This window comes from Schistocerca piceifrons, chromosome 3, assembly GCF_021461385.2.
Source record: "Schistocerca piceifrons isolate TAMUIC-IGC-003096 chromosome 3, iqSchPice1.1, whole genome shotgun sequence".
Taxonomy (NCBI): domain Eukaryota; kingdom Metazoa; phylum Arthropoda; class Insecta; order Orthoptera; family Acrididae; genus Schistocerca; species Schistocerca piceifrons.
In genome coordinates, this window is record NC_060140.1 from 852,822,120 (window position 1) to 852,849,158 (window position 27,039).

Consider the following 27,039-nt stretch of genomic DNA (forward strand, 5'->3'; position numbering starts at 1 on the left):
ACCTTGAGGACACAATATGGAAAAACAACTGAGCAACCAACAGAATCCCCTTGTTTCGACCCATCCGTAAAAACAGCTACATAGTCGTGGTGCTCAGAAAAAATGGCAGAAAATGCTGCATTAAAAACGGTGGCAGGAGTGCAATCTCTCTTGTACTGCAATAAATCTAAAATCACTCGGGGCCTCTTCAGTAACCAGGGTGGCAGGCGGTTAAAACCTTGGATTTGGGGTTGTACAGACTCCACACCGAGGGACTCTAGTATACGTTGCACACGGATCCCAAACGGCAACGTAGCCCGGGGACAGAGGGAAAAAAGGCGGTCTAGAGGTGGATGGGCAACAAGATGGTGAGCAGGCGATCTGGGAGCTGCAAGAAACTTACAAGCCTGGTGCACCAGCAGGAGCTGCCGCCGGATGGTAAGTGGCGGTTCACCAGACACAGCACAGAGGCTGGGTATGGGACTGGTCCGATAAGCACCCGTGGCCAGTCGGATCCCAGCATGGTGAACAGCGTCAAGGATCCGCAAATAAGATGGCCTCGCTGACCCATATACTGTGCACCCATAGTCCAGCCGTGAACACACAAAAGCTCCATAAAACTGTAGGAGACGCGCCCTGTCCACGCCCCAAGACCTGTGGCTGAGGCACTTGAGGATGTTCAGTGCCTTCAGCGTTCTGGCTTTCAAGTCACGTAGGTGTGGCAGCCATGACAACCTGAAGTCAAAAATTAGGCCCAGAAACCGCACTGTGTCTCTAAAATGTAGGACAGTATCCCCCATATGCAAAGCAGGCAAAGTAAAAAGATGACGAGAACGATTAAAATGAACACAAACACACTTATCGGCAGAAAACCGAAAACCTGTCTTTGCAGCCCACTCCTCTAACTGCCGCACTGTTAGCTGCAACTGACGGCTCACAGTTGCAACACTGGAGGAGGAACAGAAAACAGCAAAGTTGTCCACAAATAAGGAGCACTGTACTGGACTCCTCACTGTAGACGTTATACTGTTGATGGCTATGGCAAAGAGGGTAACGCTTAAAACACTGCCCTGGGGGACACCGTTCTCTTGCTCAAAGCGATCAGACAGTGTGTTACCAACGCGGGTCCGAAAAAACCGCTGAGACAGGAAATACTGAATGAAAATGGGGAGGCGGCCACGAAAGCCCCATTGATGCATCTGTGCAAGAATTCAGTGTCTCCAAGTAGTATCATATGCCTTACTGATATCAAAGAAGATACCGATACAGTGATGCTGACGGAGAAGCCAAGAGAGCTCAATTAATACTTTAGTGTTATAGTAAATGAATTAAGATCTAAAATTAAACAAACACACCATGAAACCTGACTTAACTAACTACACATAATGATGGGGTTGTTCATAGTAACTCATGCAAATTTGAGTGTTTAAATGAGTTTCAATTAAACTGTTACATTTCAACCAGCAACTGATATACTTGTTAACTGGCTTTCTAGAGGACATGAATTCCATTGGGATCTTGTCACACCCATAGATATAGTAACTGCCTAGAAATCCCGGGATTGGAATGACTCCTTACCCTCTCCCTTAAAACCCACATCCTTTCGTCTTTCCCTCTCCTTCCTTCTTTCCTGATGAGGCAACAGTTTGTTGCGAAAGCTTGAATTTTGCGTGTATGTTTGTGTTTGTTTGTGTGTCTGTCGACCTGTCAGCACTTTCATTTGGTAAGTCACATCATCTTTGTTTTTAGATACATTTTTCCTACGTGGAATGTTTCCCTCTATTATAACCAAAAGTTATACCTATATACACAAAGCAAGGAAAGCACCTCACTGGGAGCTATAGACCTGTCTCTATTTTTCAATATTTTCCAAAATATTGAAGCAATTTTTTACATACAGCTTAGTAACTACTTTGAAAAACATATCCTACTTATTAGTAGACACCATGGTTTTTAGGAAAGGAAGGAGAAGGAGAAAACATTTTTGCAGTCCTCAAATTGTCAGTTATACGTTAACTGCATTTGTAAAGATTAGATTAGATTAGATTTACTTTCATTCCAATTGATCCGTAGTGAGAAGGTCCTCCAGGATGTAGAACATATCAGAAAAACAATAATACATGACATATATTTACAACTGAAACAAATAAGCTAATGTACCTTCCACAGGTCCCAAATGGAATGATCGTCTTTTTTTTTTTTTTTTTTTTTTTTTAATGAACATTATATGAAAGAATCATTAATGCTCTGAATTTAAAATACAAAAATGTTTTATTTATAAGGTAATAAACATATAATAGAACTATTACAATACTTATTTACAATGAACACATTACTGCACTGAAATGGTGCAGCAGAAGTTAGATTGCACATTACACACACACACACACACACACACAAAAATTTGTTGGTTCTACTGAGAAATTCATCAATGAAGTAGAAGGAGTTGGCCACCAATAAATCCTTAAGGCTTCTCTTAAACTGAATTTCATTGGTTGTTAAGCTTTTTATGGCTGCTGGCAAGTTATTGAAAATGTGTGTTCCTGTACAAGAGTAAGTGACTTTAAATCTTTGTGAATATTATTCTTATTTCTAGTATTGTTTCCATGAACTGAGCAGTTGGTTTGAAAGAATGATATATTTTTAATGACAAATTTCATTAAGGAATAAATATATTGGGAAGCAGTAGTTAGCACCCCTAGCTCCCTAAACAGGCTTCTGCAGGATGTTCTTGAGTTCACACTACATATAACTCTTATTGCACGTTTTTGTGTATAGAAAACTTTAGCTTGGTTTGGTGAATTACCCCCAAAAATAATCCCATATGACATTATGGAATGAAAGTAAGCATAGTATGCCAGATTTTTCATTTTTATATCCCCTATGTCTGACACAATTCGCACTGCAAATAGAGATTTGTTAAAATGCTTGAGCAGTTCTGTGGTGTGCTCCTCCCAGTTGAATTTATTATCAAGCTGTAATCCCAAAAATTTAACACTGTCCACTTCTCCTATCTGCTTGTCATTGTATGTTAGGCATATACCCATGGGACACCCCTTACAAGTTCTGAACTGCATGTAGTGTGTTTTTTCAAAGTTTAGTGACAAAGAATTGGCTAGGAACCAGTGATTAATGTACACAAATATTTTATTAGCCGCTCTTTCTAAGACGACACTTGATTTGTTATTTATTGCAATGTTTGTACCATCGGCAAACAAAACAAACTTGGCATCTGGTAATGTTACTGATGAAAGGGAAAATTTCCAACAAGAAAATGAAACTGAATCACTGACAACAGGTCCAGCACTAGAATCTCCACTTTCGTCACAAACAGCTGAGATAAATGAGTCAACTAGGACAGAAGTTTCCAAAGCAGCTTCAGCAGAAGCAGCTACATACTACGCAACTGCATCATTAACAAGAAAAAAAACGCCTGATGTGCCAACAGCCAACGACCTTTCATCAGTATTGGCCGCTCCGCAGTCTTCAACAGTGAAAGACTTTTCACCAGCTTCACCATCATCATCAGTAACAGAAGCAAACAGAAGAAGCACAAGAACCAGGAAACTTTCAACTCTGCAGGATTTTTGGTACCCGGCCTCAGTTACAAGACTAACATAAGGCAGATACCCTCAGATACACCAACTTCCAAGTCAAACCGGCAACAGACTCACCTCCACTGTCATCAACAGAAGAATAACCATGCCACCAGCTCATCTGAAGGATTTTTTAGCATCAGGTCTAAAGGGAAAGGTGCCACCAAGATAAGTGAAAACAAATACCTAACAGTGTTTCACCAAAACATTCAAGCCATAAAGAACAAAGCACAACAGCTAGAAGTAGAATTGGAAAAATTTGATAGCCAAATTTTGTGTATCACTGAACACTGGTGCAAAGGGAAGCAAATTGAACACATTGCATTAGCCTCATTTGACCTTGCATGTTACTATAGCAGAATCTCAATGAATGGTGGAGGTTCATGTATCTATGTAAAAAAAGGTATGTCATTTAAAGTAAGATATGATCTTTTAGATCTAGGTGAGGACAAACATTTCGAACTTTCCGCTGTTGAAATAATAGGACCTGGCATAGCAAAAAAATTAGTCATATTTTGTGTGTACCGCTCTCCTAGTGGAGACATTGATATATTTTTCTCAAAACTGAATCAAAGCTTAGACAGGGTTTCTGGACCAAAAGCAAATGTAATTATCTGTGGTGACTTAAACATTAATATGATGAAGCCTGATAAGGCTAGCAACATATATGTGAATATTCTAAGCTGTTACGGAATATCCTCCCTTGTAAATTGTCCAACTAGAATAACGAAAGAATCCTCCTCATCTATAGATCATGTAGCTACAGATATTGATAGTAAAAAATGTCATATTGTTGTCCAAAACCTGGGCCTAGCAGACCACCTCTGCCAGATCTTAAAAACTAACATTCATGTAGAAACTCCTCCTAAACTTTGTACATACAAAAGAATGTTTTCCAAATCAGCCCTGCATCAGTTTAAATCCCAGCTAGAATATGAAGATTGGAGGGAAGTCTATGCGGAAACCAACGCAAATCAGAAATTTATCAAGTTCATGTCAATTTTTAAACTCAGATTTGAAGAGATGTTTCCCAAAACTCTTTATCAAATTAAAACTACAAAGAGAAATCAGTGGGTGACTACAGGTATCAAAAAATCCTCAGAAACTCTTAGATATCTCAACTCCATAAAAAATAATCAGTCTAACCCAGAAGTTCTGCAATCCTACAAAAAGTACAGGAAAATTTACAGAAAGGTGTTGCTAGCCGCAAAAAAACTTTCAAACAACAAAATATTACTTGAAGCTGAAAACAAGAGCAAAGCAGCCTGGAACATCGTCAAACAGGAAACATCTAACTCTGCTAAAAAGGACCTCAATTCACATATTAAAAACAAAGATGTACCAGTAGGTAACCCTAAAAAATTAGCTGATTTTGTAAACTCATATTTCAGTAGTATTGCAAAAAAATTACAGCAGAAATTTCCAGATACGTATGATTTACCTACTCAGAACCAGCCAACAAACTCAATGGTGCTCTTGCCAACTACAGAAAGGGAAGTGGCACTAGTAGTACACCAACTAAAAAATAAAACTTCAGTAGGACTTGATGAAATTCCAGTCTGCGTAATTAAAGATTGTATAGACTCCATAAAGGGCCCATTAACAGACATAATTAATGAATCTTTCGAGTCTGGATACTTTCCGGAGTACCTAAAACAAGCAAAAGTTATACCTATCCTTAAAAACGGAGATGTGGAAAATGTAGAGAACTACAGGCCGATCTCTATACTGTCTATCATTTCTAAAATAATAGAAATACTAGTCAAAAAGAGACTGCTAAATTACCTGAATAAATATAATCTTCTTTCCAATGACCAATTTGGTTTTAGGCCCGGAACAGGCACACAATATGCTATAGCACAGTTCACTAAAGCAATTTTAGAAGCACTGGACAAAGGTGAAAATGTAAGTGGTATCTTTTTAGACTTGTCCAAGGCCTTTGATACAGTTGACCACAAAATCTTACTTCATAAATTAGGGCAAATAGGAATAAGAGGTGTGACAAAGAAGTGGTTCAAATCACACTTGGAAAACAGAGTTCAACGAGTTGAGATATCACAAGTTTCAAACAATTCCCTTATAAAACACCTGTCTGACCCAGAAAATGTGAATATAGGCGTCCCACAGGGAAGTGTATTAGGCCCAATATTGTTTCTTATATACATTAACGACTTTCCACAAAGTATCAGACATGGCGAAAAAATACTTTTTGCTGATGATAGCAACATAGTAATAACAGGTGAAAATCCAACACAACTGTCAGAAAGAGCAAACGAGGCTCTCAATGATGTCCACAACTGGTCATTAAAAAATAAAGTAACCCTAAATGTAAAGAAAACTAACTATATTAACTTCCAATTGAACAAAAAACACAATGCCACTAGAATAAAAGTTAATAATAATGAATTAGAATGTGTAACAAGTACCAAATTCTTAGGGATGAATGTAGACAGCCAACTGAAATGGACAAACCATGTCAACATTTTGGCAAAGAAATTATCCACAGCATGCTATGCTCTTAGAATCCTTGCACCGGTATGCAATAATACCTGTCTTAAAATAACATATTACGGATATCTACACTCAGTCCTCAGCTATGGGATCATGTTTTGGGGAACAAGTGCCAGTAACATACAAACTGTGTTCAAAGTACAAAAAAGAGCCATAAGGATAATAACAAATAGCAACAACAGGGCCCACTGTCTAGAATTATTTAGAAAGCTAGGAATTCTAACTGTTTCTTGTGAGTATATCTTTCAGAACATAATGTTCATTAAGAAAAATCTTAACATGTACAACACAAACAGCCTAATACATGACCATGAAACAAGAGCTTGTCACCACATCCATCTAGATAGAAAGAACAAGGCAAAGACACAAAAAAGTATATTTTACAATGGGATAAAACTGTACAACAAAGTACCACAAGAAATTAAAGAAATAAATGAGCCCCTCACTTTCAGACAAAAGCTTAAAACCTTTTTAGTAAGTAAAAGTTTTTATACTGTAAAAGAATATTTAACATAGATGTAGATTATTAGCAACATATGACATTATCACCAAAATATTATGTAAATCATAAATATGTGTATGACTAGTTATAAAAACTACACAAAATATGAGAAACCTGTTTAATTGTAAATGTAAATGTGTGCTCATGTTTTGTAATCTGACGACATCCATACAATATTTATTGTTCCACGGATGAATAAATAAATAAATAAAAATAAATAAATATACACAAGAAAAAGTAAGGGCCCTAAGATGGAACCTTATGGGACCCCACATGTAATTAGTTCCCAGTTGGATGATGCCTGATAGCTTAATACATGTCTCTTTCCTAAAAACACCCTATGTTTCCAGCCGGAGATAAAACATTTGAATCATTTTGCACCATTCCATATAACACCATAATATTCTAATTTACTTAAAAGGATATTGTGATTTACAGGAGTCAAATGCCTTTGACAGATCACAAAATATACCAGCTGCCTGTCATTTTTTGTCTACTGAATTACGTGCATTCTCACTGTAAGTGCAGATAGTCTTCTCAATATCAGAACCTTTTAGAACTCTGAAATTCGACTTTGACAGTATGTTATTTGTAATAAGATGGTTATAAAGCCAAATGTACATTGTTGTTGTTGTTGTTGTTGTTGTGGTCTTCAGTCCTGAGACTGGTTTGATGCAGCTCTCCATGCTACTCTATCCTGTGCAAGCTTCTTCATCTCCCAGTACCTACTGCAACCTACATCCTTCTGAACCTGCTTAGTGTATTCATCTCTTGGTCTCCCTCTACGATTTTTACCCTCCACGCTGCCCTCCAATACTAAATTGGTGATCCCTTGATGCCTCAGAACATGTCCTACCAACCGATCCCTTCTTCTGGTCAAGTTGTGCCACAAACTTCTCTTCTCCCCAATCCTATTCAATACTTCCTCATTAGTTATGTGATCTACCCATCTAATTTTCAGCATTCTTCTGTAGCACCGCATCTCGAAAGCTTCTATTCTCTTCTTGTCCAAACTATTTATCGTCCATGTTTCACTTCCATACATGGCTACACTCCATACAAATACTTTCAAAAATGACTTCCTGACACACAAATCTATACTCGATGTTAACAAATTTCTCTTCTTCAGAAACGCTTTCCTTGCCATTGCCAGTCTACATTTTATATCCTCTCTACTTCGACCATCATCAGACATTTTGCTCCCCAAATAGCAAAACTCCTTTACTACTTTAAGTGTCTAATTTCCTAATCTAATTCCCTCAGCATCACCCGACTTAATTCGACTACATTCCATTATCCTCATTTTGCTTTTGTTGATGTTCATCTTATATCTTCCTTTTAAGACACTGTCAATTCCATTCAACAGCTCTTCCAAGTCCTTTGCTGACTCTGACAGAATTACAATGTCATCGGTGAACCTCAAAGTTTTTATTTCTTCTCCATGGATTTTAATGCCTACTCTGAATTTTTCTTTTGTTTCCTTTACTGCTTGCTCAATATACAGATTGAATAACATAGGGGAGAGGCTACAGCCCTGTCTTACTCCCTTCCCAACCACTGCTTCCCTTTCACGTCCCTCGAGTCTATAACTGCCATCTGGTTTCTGTACAAATTGTAAATAGCCTTTCGCTCCCTGTATTTTACCCCTGCCACCTTTAGAATTTGAAAGAGAGTATTACAGTCAACATTGTCAAAAGCTTTCTCTAAGTCTACAAGTCATAAGGTCAGTATCGCCTCACGTGTTCCAGTATTTCTACGGAATCCAAACTGATCTTCCCCGAGGTCGGCTTCTACTAGTTTTTCCATTCGTCTGTAAAGAATTTGTGTTAGTATTTTGCAGCTGTAGCTTATTAAACTGATTGTTCAGTAATTTTCACATCTGTCAACACCTGCTTTCTTTGGGATTGGAATTATTATATTCTTCTTGAAGTCTGAGGGTATTTCGCCTGTTTCATAAATCTTGCTCACCACATGGTAGAGTTTTGTCAGGACTGGCTCTCCCAAGGCAGTCAGTAGTTCCAATGGAATGTTGTCTACTCCGGGGGCCTTGTTTCGACTCAGGTCTTTCAGTGCTCTGTCAAACTCTTCACGCAGTATTGTATCTCCCATTTCATCTTCATCTACATCCTCTTCCATTTCCATAATATTGTCCTCAAGTACATCGCCCTTGTATAGACCCTCTATATACTCCTTCCACCTTTCTGCTTTCCCTTCTTTGCTTAGAACTGGGTTTCCATCTGAGCTCTTGATGTTCATACAAGTGATTCTCTAATCTCCAAAGGTCTCTTTAATTTTCCTGTAGGCAGTATCTGTCTTACCCCTAGTGAGATAAGCCTCTACATCCTTACATTTGTCCTCTAGCCATCCCTGCTTAGCCATTTTGCACTTCCTGTCGATCTCATTTTTGAGACGTTTGTATTCCTTTTTGCCTGCTTCATTTACTGCATTTTTATATTTTCTCCTTTCATCAGTTAAGTTCAATATTTCTTCTGTTACCCAAGGAGTTCTACTAGCCCTCATCTTTTTACCTACTTGATCCTCTGCTGCCTTCACTACTTCATCCCTCAAAGCTACCCATTCTTCTTCTACTGTACTTCTTTCCCCCATTCCTGTCAATTGTTCCCTTATGCTCTCCCTGAAACTCTGTACAACCTCTGGCTCTTTCAGTTTATCCAGGTCCCATCTCCTTAAATTCCCACCTTTTTGCAGTTTCTTCAGTTTTAATCTACAGGTCATAACAAATACATTGTGGTCAGAGTCCACATCTGCCCCTGGAAATGTCTTACAATTTAAAACCTGGTTCCTAAATCTCCGTCTTACCATTATATAATCTATCTGATACCTTTCAGTATCTCCAGGGTTCTTCCACTTATACAACCTTCTTTCATGGTTCTTAAACCAAGTGTTAGCTATGATTAAGTTGTGTTCTGTGCAAAATTCTAACAGGCGGCTTCCTCTTTCATTTCTTAGCCCCAATCCATATTCACCTACTACGTTTCCTTCTCTCCCTTTTCCTACTACCGAATTCCAGTCACCCATGACTATTAAATTTTCGTCACCCTTCACTATCTGAATAATTTTTTTATTTTATCATACATTTCTTCAATTTCTTCATCATCTGCAGAGCTAGTTGGCATATAAACTTGTACTACTGTAGTAGGTGTGGGCTTCGTATCTATCTTGGCCACAATAATGCGTTTACTATACTGTTTGTAGTAGCTTACACGCATTCCTATTTTCCAATTCATTATTAAACCTACTCCTGTATTACCCCTATTTGATTTTGTGTTTATAAACCTGTAGACACCTGACCATAAGTCTTGTTCCTCCTGCCACCGAACTTCACTAATTCCCACTATATCTAACTTTAAGCTATCCATTTCCCTTTTTAAATTTTCTAACCTACCCGCCCGATTAAGTGATCTGACATTCCACGTCCGATCCGCAGAACACCAGTTTTCTTTCTCCTGATAACTACATCCTCTTGAGTAGTCCCCGCCCGGAGATCCGAATGGGGGACTATTTTATCTCTTGAATATTTTACCCACGAGGACGCCATCAGCATTTAATCATACAGTAAAGCTGCATGCCCTCGGGAAAAATTACGGCCGTAGTTTCCCCTAGCTTTCAGCCGTTCGCAGTACCAGCACAGCAAGGCCGTTTTGGTTATTGTTACAAGGCCAGATCAGTCAATCATCCAGACTGTTGCCCCTGCAACTACTGAAAAGACTGCTGCCCCTCTTCAGGAACCACACGTTTGTCTGGCCTCTCAACAGATACCCCTCCGTTGTGGTTGCACCTACGGTACGGCTATCTGTATCACTGAGGCACGCAAGCCTCCCCACCGACGGCAAGGTCCATGGTTCATGGGGGGAGGGAATGTACATTACCTTTTCTAAAATTTTTGAGAATTCTGGCAAAAGTGAAATTGGACAGAAATTTGATGCTATTTCTTTTTTCTCCCTTCTTAAACAGTGGCTTAACTTCAGCATATTTCAACCATTCTGGAAATATTCCACTGATAAATGATTGGTTACACAGATAGATTATTATGTTACTTAACTCAGAATCACGTTAATTAACTTAGTTGATATTTCATCATACCCACTAGATGTTTTTTATTTTAAAATATTTTATGATGGACGTTACTTCTGCTGGGGTAGTGAGGGTCAAATTCATATTACGGAAGTAACTTGAAATGACTGGTCTGAGGTATTCCATAGCAGCATCTACAGAACCTGACAACTCCATCTTTTCAGTAACAGTTATAAAATGTTTGTTAAAAATTTCTGCAACATTATACACATCTGTCACCAATGTATCGTTGTTGTTGTTGTTGTGGTCTTTAGTCCTGAGACTCGTCTGATGCAGCTCTCCATGCCACTCTATCCTGTGCAACCTTCTTCATCTCCAAGTACCTACTGCAGCCTACATCCTTCTGAATCTGCTTAGTGTATTCATCTCTTGGTCTCCCTCTACGATTTTTACCCTCCACGCTGCCCTCCAATGCTAAATTTGTGATCCCTTGATGCCTCAGAACATGTCCTACCAACCGGTCCCTTATTCTTGTCAAGTTGTGCCACAAACTTCTCTTCTCCCCAATTCTATTCAATACCTCCTCATTAGTTATGTGATTTACCCATCTAATCTTCAGCATTCTTCTGTAGCACCACATTTCGAAAGCTTTTCTTCTCTTCTTGTCTAAACTATTTATTGTCCATGTTTCACTTCCATACATGGCTACACTCCATACAAATACTTTCAGAAACGACTTCCTGACACTTAAATCTATACTCGATGTTAGCAAATTTCTCTTCTTCAGAAATGCTTTCCTTGCCATTGCCAGTCTACATTTTATATCCTCTCTACTTCGACCATCATCAGTTATTTTGCTCCCCAAATAGCAAAACTTCTTTACTACTTTAAGTGTCTCATTTCCTAATCTAATTCCCTCAGCATCACATGACTTAATTCAACTAGATTCCATTATCCTCATTTTGCTTTTGCTGATGTTCATCTTATATCCTCCTTTCAAGACACTGTCCATTCCGTTCAACTGCTCTTCCAAGTCCTTTGCTGTCTCTGACAGAATTACAATGTCATCGGCGAACCTCAAAGTTTTTATTTCTTCTCCATGGATTTTAATATCTACTCCGAACTTTTCTTTTGTTTCCTTTACTGCTTGCTCAATATACAGATTGAATAACATCAGGGATAGGCTACAACCCTGTCTCACTCCCTTCCCAACCACTGCTTCCCTTTCATACCCCTCGACTCTTATAACTGCCATCTGCTTTCTGTACAAATTGTAAATAGTCTTTTGCTCCCTGTATTTTACCCCTGCCACCTTTAGAATTGGAAAGATAGGATTCCAATCAACATTGTCAAAAGCTTTCTCTAAGTCTACAAATGCTAGAAAGGTAGGTTTGCCTTTCCTTAATCTTTCTTCTAAGATAAGTCGTAAGGTCAGTATTGCCTCATGTGTTCCATCATTTCTGCGGAATCCAAACTGATCCTCGCCAAGGTCGGCTTCTATCAGTTTTTCCATTTGTCTGTAAAGAATTCGCATTACTATTTCGCAGCTGTGACTTATTAAACTGATAGTTCGGTAATTTTCACATCTGTCAACACCTGCTTTCTTTGGTATTGGAATTATTGTATTTTTCTTGAAGTCTGAGGGTATTTCGCCTGTCTCATACGTCTTGCTCACCAGATGGTAGAGATTTGTCAGGACTGGCTCTCCCAAGGCTGTCAGTAGTTCTAATGGAATTTTACTCCTTCCACCGTTCTGCTTTCCCTTCTTTGCTTAGAACTGGGTTTCCATCAAAGCTCTTGATATTCATGTATCATTTACTCTTAATGCCATTTGTCCCTCTTCATGTCTGGATCTACCGGTCTCCTCCTTCACTATATCCCATATTGTCTTTATTTTGTTATCTGATATGACTATCTTTTCCTTGTAATATATTTGCTTTGATGTCAGAATTACAGTCTTTAATACCTTGCAGTATTTCTTGTAATATGCTATAGCATCAATATCAGAACTGCTTCAGATTGACAGATAAAGTTTTCTTTTTGTTTTACGAGAACACAATCTGTCTTGAGCTATACCATTTGAATGTATCCCCTTGGGCATCTTACTAGCCATGCTACAGTGTTATATAATAAACAATACAACATTAGGAATAATGAATTCTTTGGGGAAATCTCTGTCAATTCAAAATAGGCATTCTTCCCTGTTGAAAGTCACATCTGTCGTGTATCAGGGCTCTGTCCTTGGGCCATTCTTCTTCACTGTTGCAATAAACTATTTGTCACATTATGCTCAACTTCAGTCACTTGCTATGTGGATGACACAGCTTTAAACACGACAGATCAAGATACATTAAGGTTACACCAGAAATCACCGGACACTCTCCTTTTAGCACTAAACTTCTTCTCATCTAATAAACTACAGTGCAATTCAAAGACAACCCAATGTCTGCAGCTGTGTCAACCCATTCTACAGTTTAAGAGAATTCTCATTTACTAGTAGTGTAGAGATTTAGTTTTATGATGATGACTGCAATTCTGTAACATTAAATAGGGGTAGTGCAGCAGTAGGTTTAATAATGAATAAAAACATAGGAATGTGGGTAAGCTACTACAAACAGCATAGTGAACGCATTATTGTGGCCAAGATAGATACGAAGCCCACACCTACTACAGTAGTACACGTTTATATGCCAACTAGCTCTGCAGATGATGAAGAAATTGAAGAAATGTATGATGAGATAAAAGAAATTATTCAGGGAGTAAAGGGAGACGAAAATTTAATATTCATGGGTGACTGGAATTCGAGAGTAGGAAAAGGAGAGAAGGAAACGTAGTAGGTGAATATGGATTGGGGCTAAGAAATGAAAGAGGAAGTCATCTGGTAGAATTTTGCACAGAGCATAACTTAATCATAGCTAACACTTGGTTCAAGAATCATAAAAGAAGGTTGTATACATGGAAGAATCCTGGAGATACTAAAAGGTATCAGATAGATTATATAATGGTAAGACAGAGATTTAGGAACCAGGTTTTAAATTGTAAGACATTTCCAGGGGCAGATGTGGACTCTGACCACAATCTATTGGTTATGAACTGTAGATTAAAACTGAAGAAACTGCAAAAAGGTGGGAATTTAAGGAGGTGGGACCTGGATAAACTGACTAAACCAAGGGTTGTACAGAGTTTCAGAGAGAGCATAAGGGAACAATTGACAGGAATGGGGGAAAGAAATACAGTAAAAGAAGAATGGGTAGCTCTGAGGGATGAAGTAGTGAAGACAGCAGAGGATCAAGTAGGTAAAAAGACGAGGGCTAGTAGAACTCCTTGGGTAACAGAAGAAATATTGAACTTAACTGATGAAAGGAGAAAATATAAAAATGCAGTAAATGAAGCAGGCAAAAAGGAATACAAACGTCTCAAAAATGAGATCGACAGGAAGTGCAAAATGGCTAAGCAGGGATGGCTAGAGGACAAATGTAAGGATGTAGAGGCTTATCTCACTAGGGGTAAGATAGATACTGCCTACAGGAAAATTAAAGAGACCTTTGGAGAAAAGAGAACCACTTGTTTGAATATCAAGAGCTCAGATGGAAACCCAGTTCTAAGCAAAGAAGGGAAAGCAGAAAGGTGGAAGGAGTATATAGAGGGTCTATACAAGGGCGATGTACTTGAGGACAATATTATGGAAATGGAAGAGGATGTAGATGAAGATGAAATGGGAGATACGATATTGCGTGAAGAGTTTGACAGAGCACTGAAAGACCTGAGTCATAACAAGGCCCCAAGAGTAGACAACATTCCATTAGAACTACTGACGGCCTTGGGAGAGCCAGTCCTGACAAAACTCTAGCATCTGGTGAGCAAGACATATGAGTCAGGCAAAATACCCTCAGACTTCAAGAAGAATATAATAATTCCAATCCCAAAGAAAGCAGGTGTTGACAGATGTGAAAATTACTGAACTATCAGTTTAATAAGTCACAGCTGCAAAATACTAACACGAATTCTTTACAGACGAATGGAAAAACTAGTAGAAGCCAACCTCAGGGAAGATCAGTTTGGATTCCGTAGAAACACTGGAACACGTGAGGCAATACCGACCTTACGACTTACCTTAGAAGAAAGATTAAGGAAAGGCAAACCTACGTTACTAGCATTTGTAGACTTAGAGAAAGCTTTTGACAATGTTGACTGGAATACTCTCTTTCAAATTCTAAAGGTGGCATGGGTAAAACACAGGGAGGAAAGGCTATTTACAATTTGTACAGAAACCAGATGGTAGTTATAAGAGTTGAGGGACACGAAAGGGAAGCAGTGGTTGGGAAGGGAGTGAGACAGGGTTGTAGCCTATCCCCAATGTTATTCAATCTGTATATTGAGCAAGCAGTAAAGGAAACAAAAGAAAAGTTCGGAGTAGGTATTAAAATCCATGGAGAAGAAACAAAAACTTTGAGGTTCGCCGATGACATTGTAATTCTATCAGAGACAGCAAAGGACTTGGAAGAGCAGTTGAACAGAATGGAACTTTGAGGTTCGCCGATGACATTGTAATTCTGTCAGAGACAGCAAAGGACTTGGAAGAGCAGTTGAACGGAATGGACAGTGTCTTGAAAGGAGGATATAAGATGAACATCAACAAAAGCAAAACGAGGATAATGGAATGTAGTCTAATTAAGTCGGGTGATGCTGAGGGAATTAGATTAGGAAATGAGACACTTAAAGTAGTAAAGGAGTTTTGCTATTTGGGGAGCAAAATAACTGATGATGGTCGAAGTAGAGAGGATATAAAATGTAGGCTGGCAATGGCAAGGAAAGCGTTTCTGAAGAATAGAAACTTGTTAACATTGAGTATAGATTTAAGTGTTGGTAAGTCGTTTCTGAAAGAGTTTGTATGGAGTGTAGCCATGTATGGAAGTGAAACATGAACAACAAATAGTTTGGACGAGAAGAGAATAGAAGCTTTCAAAATGTGATACTACATAAGAATGCTGAAGATTAGATGGGTAGATCACATAACTAATGAGGAGGTATTGAATAGAATTGGGGAGAAGAGGAGTTTGTGGCACAACTTGACAAGAAGAATGGAGCAGTTGGTAGGACATGTTCTGAGGCATCAAGGGATCACAAATTTAGCATTGGAGGGCAGCGTGGAGGGTAAAAATCGTAGAGGGAGACCAAGAGATGAATACACTAAGCAGATTCAGAAGGATGTAGGTTGCAGTAAGTACTGGGAGATAAAGAACCCTGCACAGGATAGAGTAGCATGGAGAGCTGCATCAAACCAGTCTCAGGCCTATGAATTCTATTCAAAACCTCATTAGTTATGTGATCTACCCATCTAATCTTCAGCATTCTTCTGTAGCACCACATTTAGAAAGCTTCTATTCTCTTCTTGTCCAAACTATTTATCGTCCATGTTTCACTTCCATACATGGCTACACTCCATACAAATACTTTAAGTGCATAACTGTGTTTCATTCTGACAGTGTATTAATTCTGTAAATATTAGCGGTTCCAGTTTACTGTAACATTTTGACTGTCTCCTGACAAATGATCGGGTAAGAGAGTATTATATTCGAATGATCTATGTCTTTTATGTTGCACTTTCTGACATGTTCCACAACTACGAGAATCATCTCATTTTTGGATCTATGGAATAAAAACTGAATCTAATCTAATCTACATACGAAAATGGAAAAAAACAGGTTACACATAATATATTCACAATACAAATATACATATACACAGTTTACCACTGCTTTAAATAAGGTAGAAGAACCTGCTTCTAACAACAGAAAAGAATCATTAGACTTATTCGATAATACAACTCGGTTTCGCATTGCCTGGTGTAAATTACAAACTACAGTGTATTGTGTTGCTTACAAGCATACTCCATACTCTTTTGTCTGTTTTCTAATTGGTCAACCTGCTTATTTATTTGTAATAATTTTATGTTGGGTGAATTCTTTAATGGGATGAAAACGTATTCACTCTATGCGGGTACAAGCAATCACTGTATCTGGTTTGACGATCATGATGGAGCTCAATGCTTTTTTTTTATTTATTTATAAAAACTGCAGTTTGGAATACATATTCACTTGGAACTGTCAGAATACCCCATTTTTTAATACCTCAATGCAGAGGGTCCTTTTATGACTCTTGCTAAGTAATAATAATAGTCATATGAAAAGGATAGTTGCTACTCACCATATGGCAGAGATGCCAAGTTGCAAATAGGCACTCAACATCTCCACTACATGGTGAGTAGCAACTATCCTTTTCATAATATTAAACAATTTTCATAACACTGTTACATTCCATCCTGGATTTTCCATTGTTTAATAATAGTAATAAATGGTTTATTTGTCCATAATAACTTTTACAGTCATGGGCATAGTCTGTTTATTTACATGTAACATTAAAAAGAGTTTAGAAATAAGGATAAATTATACACAATAACATTAAAAATCCTTGATGGAGTACAAACATTTATCAATTAACAGTTCCTTTAATTTTTGTCTAAAATACATTTCCATTTAACAGTTTTATGTTATTTGTCAGTCTTTTATGGACTATGATCTGTTGCTCTTTTGTTACTAAATTTTATGTGGTAATCCTCTCGTTTTCTTGTATTATAATTATGGATTTCACTACTGGTTATACAGGGTGATTCAAAAAGAATACCACAACTTTAAAAATGTGTATTTAATGAAAGAAACATAATATAACCTTCTGTTATACATCATTACAAAGAGTATTTAAAAAGGTTTTTTTCACTCAAAAACAAGTTCAGAGATGTTCAATACGGCCCCCTCCAGACACTCGAGCAATATCAACCCGATACTCCAACTCGTTCCACACTCTCTGTAGCATATCAGGCGTAACAGTTTGGATAGCTGCTGTTATTTCTCGTTTCAAATCATCAATGGTGGCTGGGAGAGGTGGCCGAAACACCATATCCTTAACATACCCCCATAAGAAAAAATCGCAGGGGGTAAGATCAGGGCTTCATGCTACATTTTCATCACTCGTTCTCGGCCGTCCAGAACTTTTCCCTTTGCACAAACACCTATTCTCTGTAAACTGTTTATACCAACGTTTAATACACCACCTATTAGGAGGTTTAACACCATACTTCGTTCGAAATGCACGCTGAACAACTGTCTTCGATTCACTTCTGCCGTACTCAATAACACAAAAAGCTTTCTGTTGAGCGGTCGCCATCTTAGCATCAACTGACGCTGACGCCTAGTCAACAGCGCCTCAAGCGAACAAATGTACAACTAAATGAAACTTTATAGCTCCCTTAATTTGCCGACAGATAGTGCTTAGCTCTGCCTTTTGTCGTTGCAGAGTTTTAAATTCCTAAAGTTGTGGTATTCTTTTTGAATCACCCTGTATTATGCTCCATATTTTCTTTTACAAACAGTATAGTCCTGAAAACATCGAGTGAATACTCTGTTAGTATGCTATGCTTAATGAAGTAGTCTCTACAGGACTGGTGTTTACTGATATTAGCTATTATCATAACTGCTCCTTTGTGGGCTCTGAAAGCCTTATACATGTATACCATTGATGCCCCACCCCAAATCTCGATACCATATTGTTGGTGGGAGTGCATAATTCCAAAATAGATTTGTCTTAAGACAGGTGATGTTATTACACTTGAAAGGCATTTTAGCATTTAGGTGCTACAGGAGGTCTTTTTTACATGTGTAACTGATGTTCTCCTTCCATGTAAAATGTTTATCTACTGTAATATTCAGGAATTTATGTTTTTCAATTGTTCCAACCCATAACTCTGGCTCACTATCCACTTGTCTCAATTTATAATGTTGTAGAAACTCCATCAGAATTGCCTAATTAAGTGCTACTTTGTTTTCAGTGAGGTATTCTGTGATGAGACTGACGTTCTCTGTATCATTTTGCATTGCTTACTGTTTTGTAGAGCTGCAGCTTATGAAGGAGGTATTGTCAGCATAATTTACTAGATTTGAATTTTGAGGAATTATTATATCACTGATGTACACAATACACAAAAGTGGCCCTATAATACTTCCCTGAGGAACTCTAAGGTTAAGGATTTTATAAGATGGTTTTACTGTTTGTACATGTTCCACAGTTGTATGATACAGCTTAACACATTGACCCCTGTCAGCAAGGTAACATGTTAACAAATCTAATGCCACTCTCCTGACTCCAAAAGTTTCTTATTCATACAGAAGCATACAATGACTTACAGAGTCAAAAGCCTTGGATAGGTCTAAAAAGGTGTCAACTACTTTGTTTCCTTCGTCAAGTTTATTCAATACTGCTTGAAAAAATGTAGCTACAGCTGCTACTGCAGACCTGCCTTTCCTGAAACAATGCTGACAGTTTTTTTAGTAGATTGTACTTACAGAAAAATAATTCCAGTTGATCAGTAAGTAGCTTTTCTAACACCTTATAAACTATTCACATCAGTAAAATAGATCTATAATTTTGTGTATCATTGATTGCACTGATCTTATTTCAGTGACTTTTAGCATATCAGGAAATGACCCCTGATTGTGACGATTCGTTTTTGCAATTTGAACACATTTACCACATTCTGTGCATTTGCACCACAGAATATTATCCCATAACTGATATTAGAATGTATGTGTGCATAGTATATTGCTCTTAGGCATGAGCTATTATGCACTGTGGTTAGTAATCATAAGGCATAGCATGCAGTGCTAATTCTTTTTCCTAGTACCCCGATATGTTCATCCCATTTTATACATACCCTAAAATTTTCTGTCCGCTACACTCTCTAGGGATTTGTTATGTATTTTAAGTTTTGTTATATTTGGTTTTTATTTATGTAGAAGTTTAGGTTATTAGCCTTTTTTACATTAAGAGTTACTTTATTGTTACTACACCAGCTTAAGTGTCTTTGCAGCATTTACTTCTAAAATTTCTAAGTGTCCTTTCTGTAATTATCATACTGCTGTCCTCAGCAAATAACATGGTTTCTCCTCATGTAAATGCATATTAGAAACAGTATTGGGTCTAACCCACTCCCTTGAGGGACTCCGGTGTTTAAGTATTCTGTCTCTGAAAGATGTTTCACCATATTGTTAGAGCCCCTTGAAATTTGGGATCTCTACCCTCTGCACATTGTCTGCTAGTGAAGGCCTAAACCATTTATTTACCACCCCATCTCCCTTATTTCTAGTGCATCATGTTCACCTACAAGTATTTCTTTACTGCCATCCAGGAGAATGCCTGTTACTTGTTCTCCTTTGTGTAGGGCTTCTAAAACCGCTTTTGTAAATCTTGCTAAAGCAGCTTCTGTTCCCTTCCCAGACCGAGTAAAATTGTACCTTGCACAGAAGTTAGTATTTATTTAAATAATCCATAAGTCTGTTTTTCATAATAGTTTCTATCACGTTTGAAAAGGAAGACAGTAGTGAAACTGTTCTGTAATGCTCTATATTATCTGTACCACCTTTTTCATGAATGGGAAGTACTTCTGCCTGCTTTGGTAATTAGAGAAGTAACATGATGAGAATGTCTCATTTATAATGTTTGTTAGGGATACTTTCTTGATGAGAATGTCTCATTTATAATGTCTGTTAGGGATACTTTCATGCTGTTAATGCTGTCTTTAGTAGACACATTTTAACTTCATCTTGACTTGTGGACATTTTACTCCTAAGTATATGTACGATCCTGCTGATTTCCTCCTCAGCGGTGGTTAGTAGCAGCACTGTGTAAGGTCCACAGTTAGTTGTAGCTGTACGTTGCATTTCACATACAAGTACGTATGAGAATAGATATCGGGTTCGAGAGAACGTCATATTTCTCGTTTCAATCTTTAAGAACGCAAGAAAGTGAGTTTACAGTTTTAATACATAGATTCAAATCTATGGGAAGAAAAACTGTCATGGCCTGACAAAATTAGAGGTTAGTTTCTCACCCTTCGCTTCTAGCACAATTACACGCAGACTTGGGTCCTTCTTTAGAATCCTATATGCTGCTGTCAAACCCGACAGCCCAGCACCAATAATCGCAATATCAGCAGCAGTGTAGAGACGTCCAGACCAACTTTCTTGCGACAAAAGGGAGTTACTCATTTTCAGTAACAAACTGCCGTCTGTTTCACCAATACATCAGCGATTATTAACATTTGCTGATATAAAGTAGCCGCCAGCTACATTCATGTGCTCCATGGTGCATAATACCTCCTTGGGCTCACGTATTTATTGTATTCACAGATAATCGTCTAAGCAATTCTGCAGTGCAGATGTTAGTGGGCGTACAGAAAGAATTTCAGCCCTGCGCATTTACACTTTATGACGTATTTATTAACGAAACACTACACGTCCAAGGTGAGACTTTAGAAAGCGCTGATTAACACACGCGTGTAAAATCAGTCTTGTTACACCATATCGAAATCAGTAAATGATCACAGATGTATTTGTTTGCAACAATCATTCCAAAGATATTCGTAAGTGTTTGCTAAAAGCCGCTGAGCAGTGTTGTGTGTGGGACCTGGGAAGATCATTTAATTGCTGGAATGTAGACACATGTGTCAGCACAACAAAATTGCGTTCGTAACGTGAGATAAGTGTGTAACGACTGCTGGTGATCCATTCGAGTATGTTTCTTAACGATATGTATTTTTTTCTGTTTAGTTTAAGAAATGTTTACGGCTCACTGTATAAGTCTAAATAATCTGACAAACCATGACAATAATGAATCAAAATAGCTTATGAATGTGCTATTTCATGATGATTGGTTTCAGTTGATACGCAAACAACATAAAACCCACATGTTCCAGTACAAAGTCTCATTAAGGTGATAAATAAATATGAACTACATTGTGAGAAAGTCTGCCTCACGACGTTTAATCTACACTTTATTTCATATATGAAGCTGTGGATCTCTCAAAGTTCTCAAGGAATTGTCAAATATTTTTTTATCTCTTATCAGAAACTGATATGTTGGAATCGTGACAAAGTGAGATGGCTGGAAGAGAACGGGAGGAAAGTGCCAATCAGCTAGTAGGTGCGACGTCCAGGTTAGATGAAGAAAGGTAATGCAGTTTCTCTCCGTATAATATTGATGCACTGTTCCCTTTATTTTTTTTGTTATTTGTCTGTTCCAATTGTTATATTGTGTTTGTAGAGTAGATAAAGTAAAATGCAGCTGTTGGTGATTTTAGCATCAAATAATTTGAGAACAAGTTCTGATAGTTGCTGTTGTTAAGATTTGTGTCATGATGTATTTGCTGTTTACATTTTGCCATGTTTCAATAGGAGGACGTGTTGGGTTTGTTTTGCCACTGATGATGATGACAGTGAAGCAGAGTGGGTGCATCCTTGCAATTGTCGTGGTACAACTAAGTGGGTAAGTAAGGGTAAACATCAGTTTTTAGTTTACGGTGTGACAATAAAGCATTGTTTTCGTATACGTTTGTATTGCATTTTGTATTCGTGTGTCTTTTGAGCATCTTAAAACAGTCTACATAATTTTAGTTTTCATTGTCCTTGTTTGATGTAAGTCGTTTTGGTTTCCTATTTGGAAATTGGTTCGTAGGCAAAGGCTGGTTACTGGTGTCAAACGGGTACATTGTTTCAGCAGTCATGTTTGCTACCATCAGGTTCATTGATGAACTGATTATTCCCTTAATTTGGAATAACAATTATTGTAAAAAGTCAATTTATTATTCTGTCCATGTCACGTTTTGTAGGATTAGACTTCCCGTCATCTGGGAGATTCATGCCATGACAGTTAAAGACATGGATTATAATACATCCATCTGAGAGTGGTAAGAACACTATGTGAAATAAGTGAGAGTAATTTGCATTTTTTATTGTCTTCGTGTCATGGTCAAGCATATTGGACAATTTTACCCTTTAAATGATTACTCTGTTTTGTTAACATTGTTTATTCAAGTTTGTTCTTCTGTTTGCCTTATACTTTTAAAATAGATTTTTGTAAAGCTTGTCATTCTGTTCTCGAGATTTTACATCAGTCATTGGTCTCCCTAATTCTCAGCTATGAATGTTGGGTTCATCTTTGATCTGTTGTTAGAGATGTTTGTTGGCTACAACTGCAAACCAGTTTTTTCTTGTTTGTTTTTCCCCAAAGGATCTTCATTAGGCAACATTCCACCGCATGAGTGTTTCCTCTCAGATATTTAGAATCTCTACCCGCAGTGATCTCTACCCGAGTGATTTCAGATCACTCTTTTACCACAACCATGATTGCAGGGAGAGGAAGGAGGGGGGGGGGGGGGTTCAAATAAGTAACTTTGTTAGACATATCAGCTGTGTAAAACAATGTGTAATGTGAGGCAGTTTTAGAAACAGACTATGTACTGTGACAACTTGACAGTTCCATTAATATTTGCAATAAATTGCATCTTATACATGAAAGAAATTTAACAGAACTGCCATTTAAGACAGTAAGCACATCAACACAATGTTACCACTACTGTTTTCCATCCACAGACTGTTTTGCTGCACCTCTCCAAACTAGCCTATCACCTGCATAACTACTGCAACCTACATTCACTTGAATTGTTTTATTTATTTATTTATTTTATTTATTTATTTCTTGTTCCGTAGATCCAGTTAGTGAGTCAATCACAAGGATATGGAACGTGTCAAATTGTACAGGTTTCAATTTAAACTTACAATAAATACAAGGGCATTTCAATGGCAAATTGTGCATAGTTTAAGTAAGACATACTATAAATACAGTAACAGATACAATGTCAGCTAGATAACATAACTACCATTTGACAGAAAAAGGAGCTTCAAATAAAGATTAAAGATAAGAGCACAAAGTTAAATCAGATATTAGGCCTACAAGAGTAAATACATGTACAGCCAATCTGTTGTTACAAAAAGTGTGCTAATGCCCAAATGCACAATAAAATCAATTGAACTACTTCTAGACATAGTACGTTTAGTGATGGTATACAGATTTCCAAACCCTTGTCTCCATCTCCAATATTTACCCACCACACTTCCCTCTATTACCAAATTGACGTTCTTGATGCCTGAAGGCACGTACTATAAACCATTCTCTTTTTATTTTCAAATTGTACAATAGGTTTTTCTCTCCAGTTTGATTGACCACCTCTTTGTTAGTTAACCAATGTACCCATGTAATGCTTAGCATTCATCTTTAGCACAACATTTCAGAAGCTCCTGTTCTCTTTCTTATCTGTGCTGCTTATAGCCCTCACGTTCACCACCATAGCTGAGTGGACAGTGCACCACTTGTCATGCCGGGGGCCCCGGGTTCAATTCCTGGCTGGGCTGGAGATTTGCACCACTCAGGTATACTGAGTGTTTGTGCCATCATCATTATTTCATCCTCATCAACGCGCAAGTTTCCAAAGTGGCATCACTTCAAAACACTAGCATCAGGCGATCAGGGCTAACCGCCGGGAGGCCCTCGCCACACATTTCAATTCATAGCCCTCAATTCACTTTTATACAAGGCTACACTCAAGACAGTTGCCTTGAGAAAAATGTTGTGTAACACTAGACTTTATGTTCGATGTTAACAAATTTCTCTTCTTCAGATACGCTTTTCTTGCCATTGCCAGTCTAAATTTTAAATCCTCTCTTTTGATCAACATTATGAAAGCTGCACACATAGGGAATGTGGATACCACAATATTTTTTCTTTTAGTATTTGGTCATTATATTTCCTTTCAGTTCAGAATGTTTCTGTGGCTCTTGTCCATATCCACATCTGTTACTTCTAATTTTTTCTTTCTGTGTTTTTCCATAGTCCACCCTTCATAACTGTACTCCCAGATAAAAGTTTTGATTAATTTATTTCTTGTTTGTATGTTAAAGGGTGCGTTTGTTGATAAATTAAGTGTATTTTGAATGCTTGCTTAGTCATTGCAGTACTTGTAATATCAACTATAGTTCAGTTGTCACCTGTTTTATGTGCTGCCCAAGTAGTAAAATCCATGCAAATTAGTTGTGGAACTCTGAAAACTACCACACTCGTCATGGAAATATTAAGTTTGGTGACAGCAGACAGACCTGACCTCTTTGAGGAAGTCCACATTGAAACTGATATCAGTGATCATGATACGATTGTGGCAACAGTGATGCACTGGATAGGTATGTACCCAGTAGAGCAATTCATAATGGGAGGGGACCTTCATGGTATACCATCACTGTAAAGAATCTTGTAAAGGAACAGAGATTACAGCATAATACGCGTAAAACAAAGTGTAGGGCTAAAGATAGATAAGTCTGAGTGAAACATGTTTGGCTGTCAAAAGTAGTGCTTGACGCCTTCAGTGACTATGGTAGCAGAATATTGTAAATTAAAATTTTACCAATTCCAAGAAATACTCATTATATGTAAAGGCTATTAGTGGCACCAAAGTTTGGGTTCTGTTCCTAGTGAATGAGACCGGAATTGAAACTGAGGGTAACAAGCAAAAGCTGATATGCTTAACTCCATTTTTGAATGTTCCTTTACAAAGGAAAACCCAGGAGAATTGCCCAAATTTAATCCCAGTACCACTGAAAAGATGAATGAAATAAGTATTCATGTCAATCGTGTTGAGAAACAGCTGAAATTGTTAAAATTGAAAACAGCTCCAGGCTCCAGTTGAATCCCTATCGTATTCTATACTGAATTGTGGTTGAGCTAGCCCCTCTTCTAACTATAATCTATTGTAGATTCCTCGAACAGAAAACTGTACCCAGTTCTTGGAAAAAGGCAAAGGTCGCATCCGTCTGCAAGAAAGGTAATAGAAGTGAGCCACAAAACTGCCATCCAATATCCTTGCCATTGATTTGTTGTAGAATCTTATAATGTATGCTGAGCTCAAACATGATGCAGTATCTTGGACAGAATGACCTCCATGCCAACCAGCATGGATTTTGAAAACATCGATTATGTGAAACCAGACTCGCACTTTTCTCACATAACATACTGAAAGCTTTGAATTAAGGCAACAAGGTACATACAGTATTTCTTGATTTCTGAAAAGCATTTGACTCAGTACCGCACCACGCTTATTATCAAATGTATGATCATATCGAGTGTCGAGTGAAATTTCTGACTGGATTGAGGACTTTTTGGTAGGGAGGACACAGCTTGTCATATTGGATGGTTGTAGAAGTAACTTCAGGTGTGCCCAAAGGAAGTGTGTTGGGATCCTTGCTATTCATATTGTCTCTTAATGACCTTGCAGACAATATTATTAGCAGCCTTACATGTTTTGCATATGATAGTTATCTATAATGAAGTACTGTCTGAAGGAAGCTGCTTAAATATTCAGGCAGATCTTGATAAGATTTCAGCATGGTGCAGAGATTGAAGCTTGCTCTAAATTTTCAGAAATGTAAAACTGTGTACCTCACAAAATGAAAAAAAAGTAGTGTCCTTTGGCTATAATATCAATGAGTCTCTGTTGGAATAACCAACTCGTACAAATATCTGGGTGTAACATTTCATAGGGATATGAAATGGAATGATCACATATTCTTTTGTGGGTAAAGCAGGTGGTAGACTTTGGTTTATTGTTAGAATACTAGAGAAGTGCATCAGTCTGCAAACTAGATTGCGTACTCATGCGACCAGTTCTAGAACATTGCTCAAGTGTATTGGACATGTACCTGATAGAACTAACAGGGGATATTGAACGTATACAGAGAAGGGCAGCACAAATGGTCACAGGTTTGTTTAATTCGTACGAGAGTCCTAGAGATATTAAAGGAACGAACTGGCAGAATCCTGAAAAAGTCTATTAACAGTGTTTAAAGAATTGGCTGTAAATGATGACTCCTAGGAGTATACAACCACCACCCCCTATGTATCGCTCACATAAGAATTGTGAGGATAAGGTTAGAATAATTGCTGCATGTGCCGGGGCACTCAGTTAGTCATTCTTCCCGCACTTCATACATGAATGGAACAGGAAGAAACCCTAACAACTGGTACAATGGGATGTACCCTCTGCCATGCGTCCCATGGTGATTTGCAGAGTATGGATATAGATGTAAATGTAGGACAAAAAGACTAAAGTTTCTAAAATGTTTACCACAAATTTGGACCATTAGAAAGATAATGTGTGAATTTAATGAACTGAATTACATGGCCAGGCAGTCAAAAAGAGTTCTTAAAGAAAAGATTTTTGGAAGGTTCGTATTTAAAACCAGGGAAAAGCTTGCCAATAGAGACAGTCGGAATTGTACACTCATTTTATGGAGATGATGTAGTAAGTAGGCAATGCAAGGTATAAAAGACTCTGTGACAGTTACTGAATCAGACAGAAGTAAGTCAGTGATTTCAAAAAGACACATATTGTGTAACCTTGAAGCAGCACACAAATTTTAAAGACAAGTTTTTCAGCATAAAAATGAGTTTCTCTAAATTTGCTGAATTGAGATCTGAACA

At 37.8% G+C, this 27,039-nt stretch overlaps 2 protein-coding genes across 5 annotated transcripts in view; one reads left to right on the forward strand and one right to left on the reverse strand.

The window, feature by feature from the left end:
- LOC124789120 (probable flavin-containing monoamine oxidase A) overlaps nt 1-21,055 on the reverse strand; it is a 267,938-nt gene extending 246,883 nt beyond the window's left edge. Inside the window, exon 1 of the mRNA XM_047256409.1 lies at nt 20,567-21,055. Coding sequence (XP_047112365.1) covers nt 20,567-20,723 — 157 coding nt within the window. The 5' untranslated portion in view covers nt 20,724-21,055. The remainder of the gene's footprint in view (nt 1-20,566) is intronic.
- LOC124788007 (E3 ubiquitin-protein ligase MARCHF5) overlaps nt 20,850-27,039 on the forward strand; it is a 98,563-nt gene continuing 92,373 nt past the window's right edge. The window contains exons 1-4 of one of the 4 annotated variants that reach the window (XM_047255052.1): nt 20,990-21,247; nt 21,395-21,447; nt 21,583-21,685; nt 21,909-21,999. In XM_047255052.1, the coding sequence (XP_047111008.1) occupies nt 21,615-21,685; nt 21,909-21,999 (162 nt within the window). In that variant the 5' untranslated portion in view covers nt 20,990-21,247; nt 21,395-21,447; nt 21,583-21,614. The other 3 variants (XM_047255053.1, XM_047255050.1, XM_047255051.1) reach the window with 3 other exon arrangements.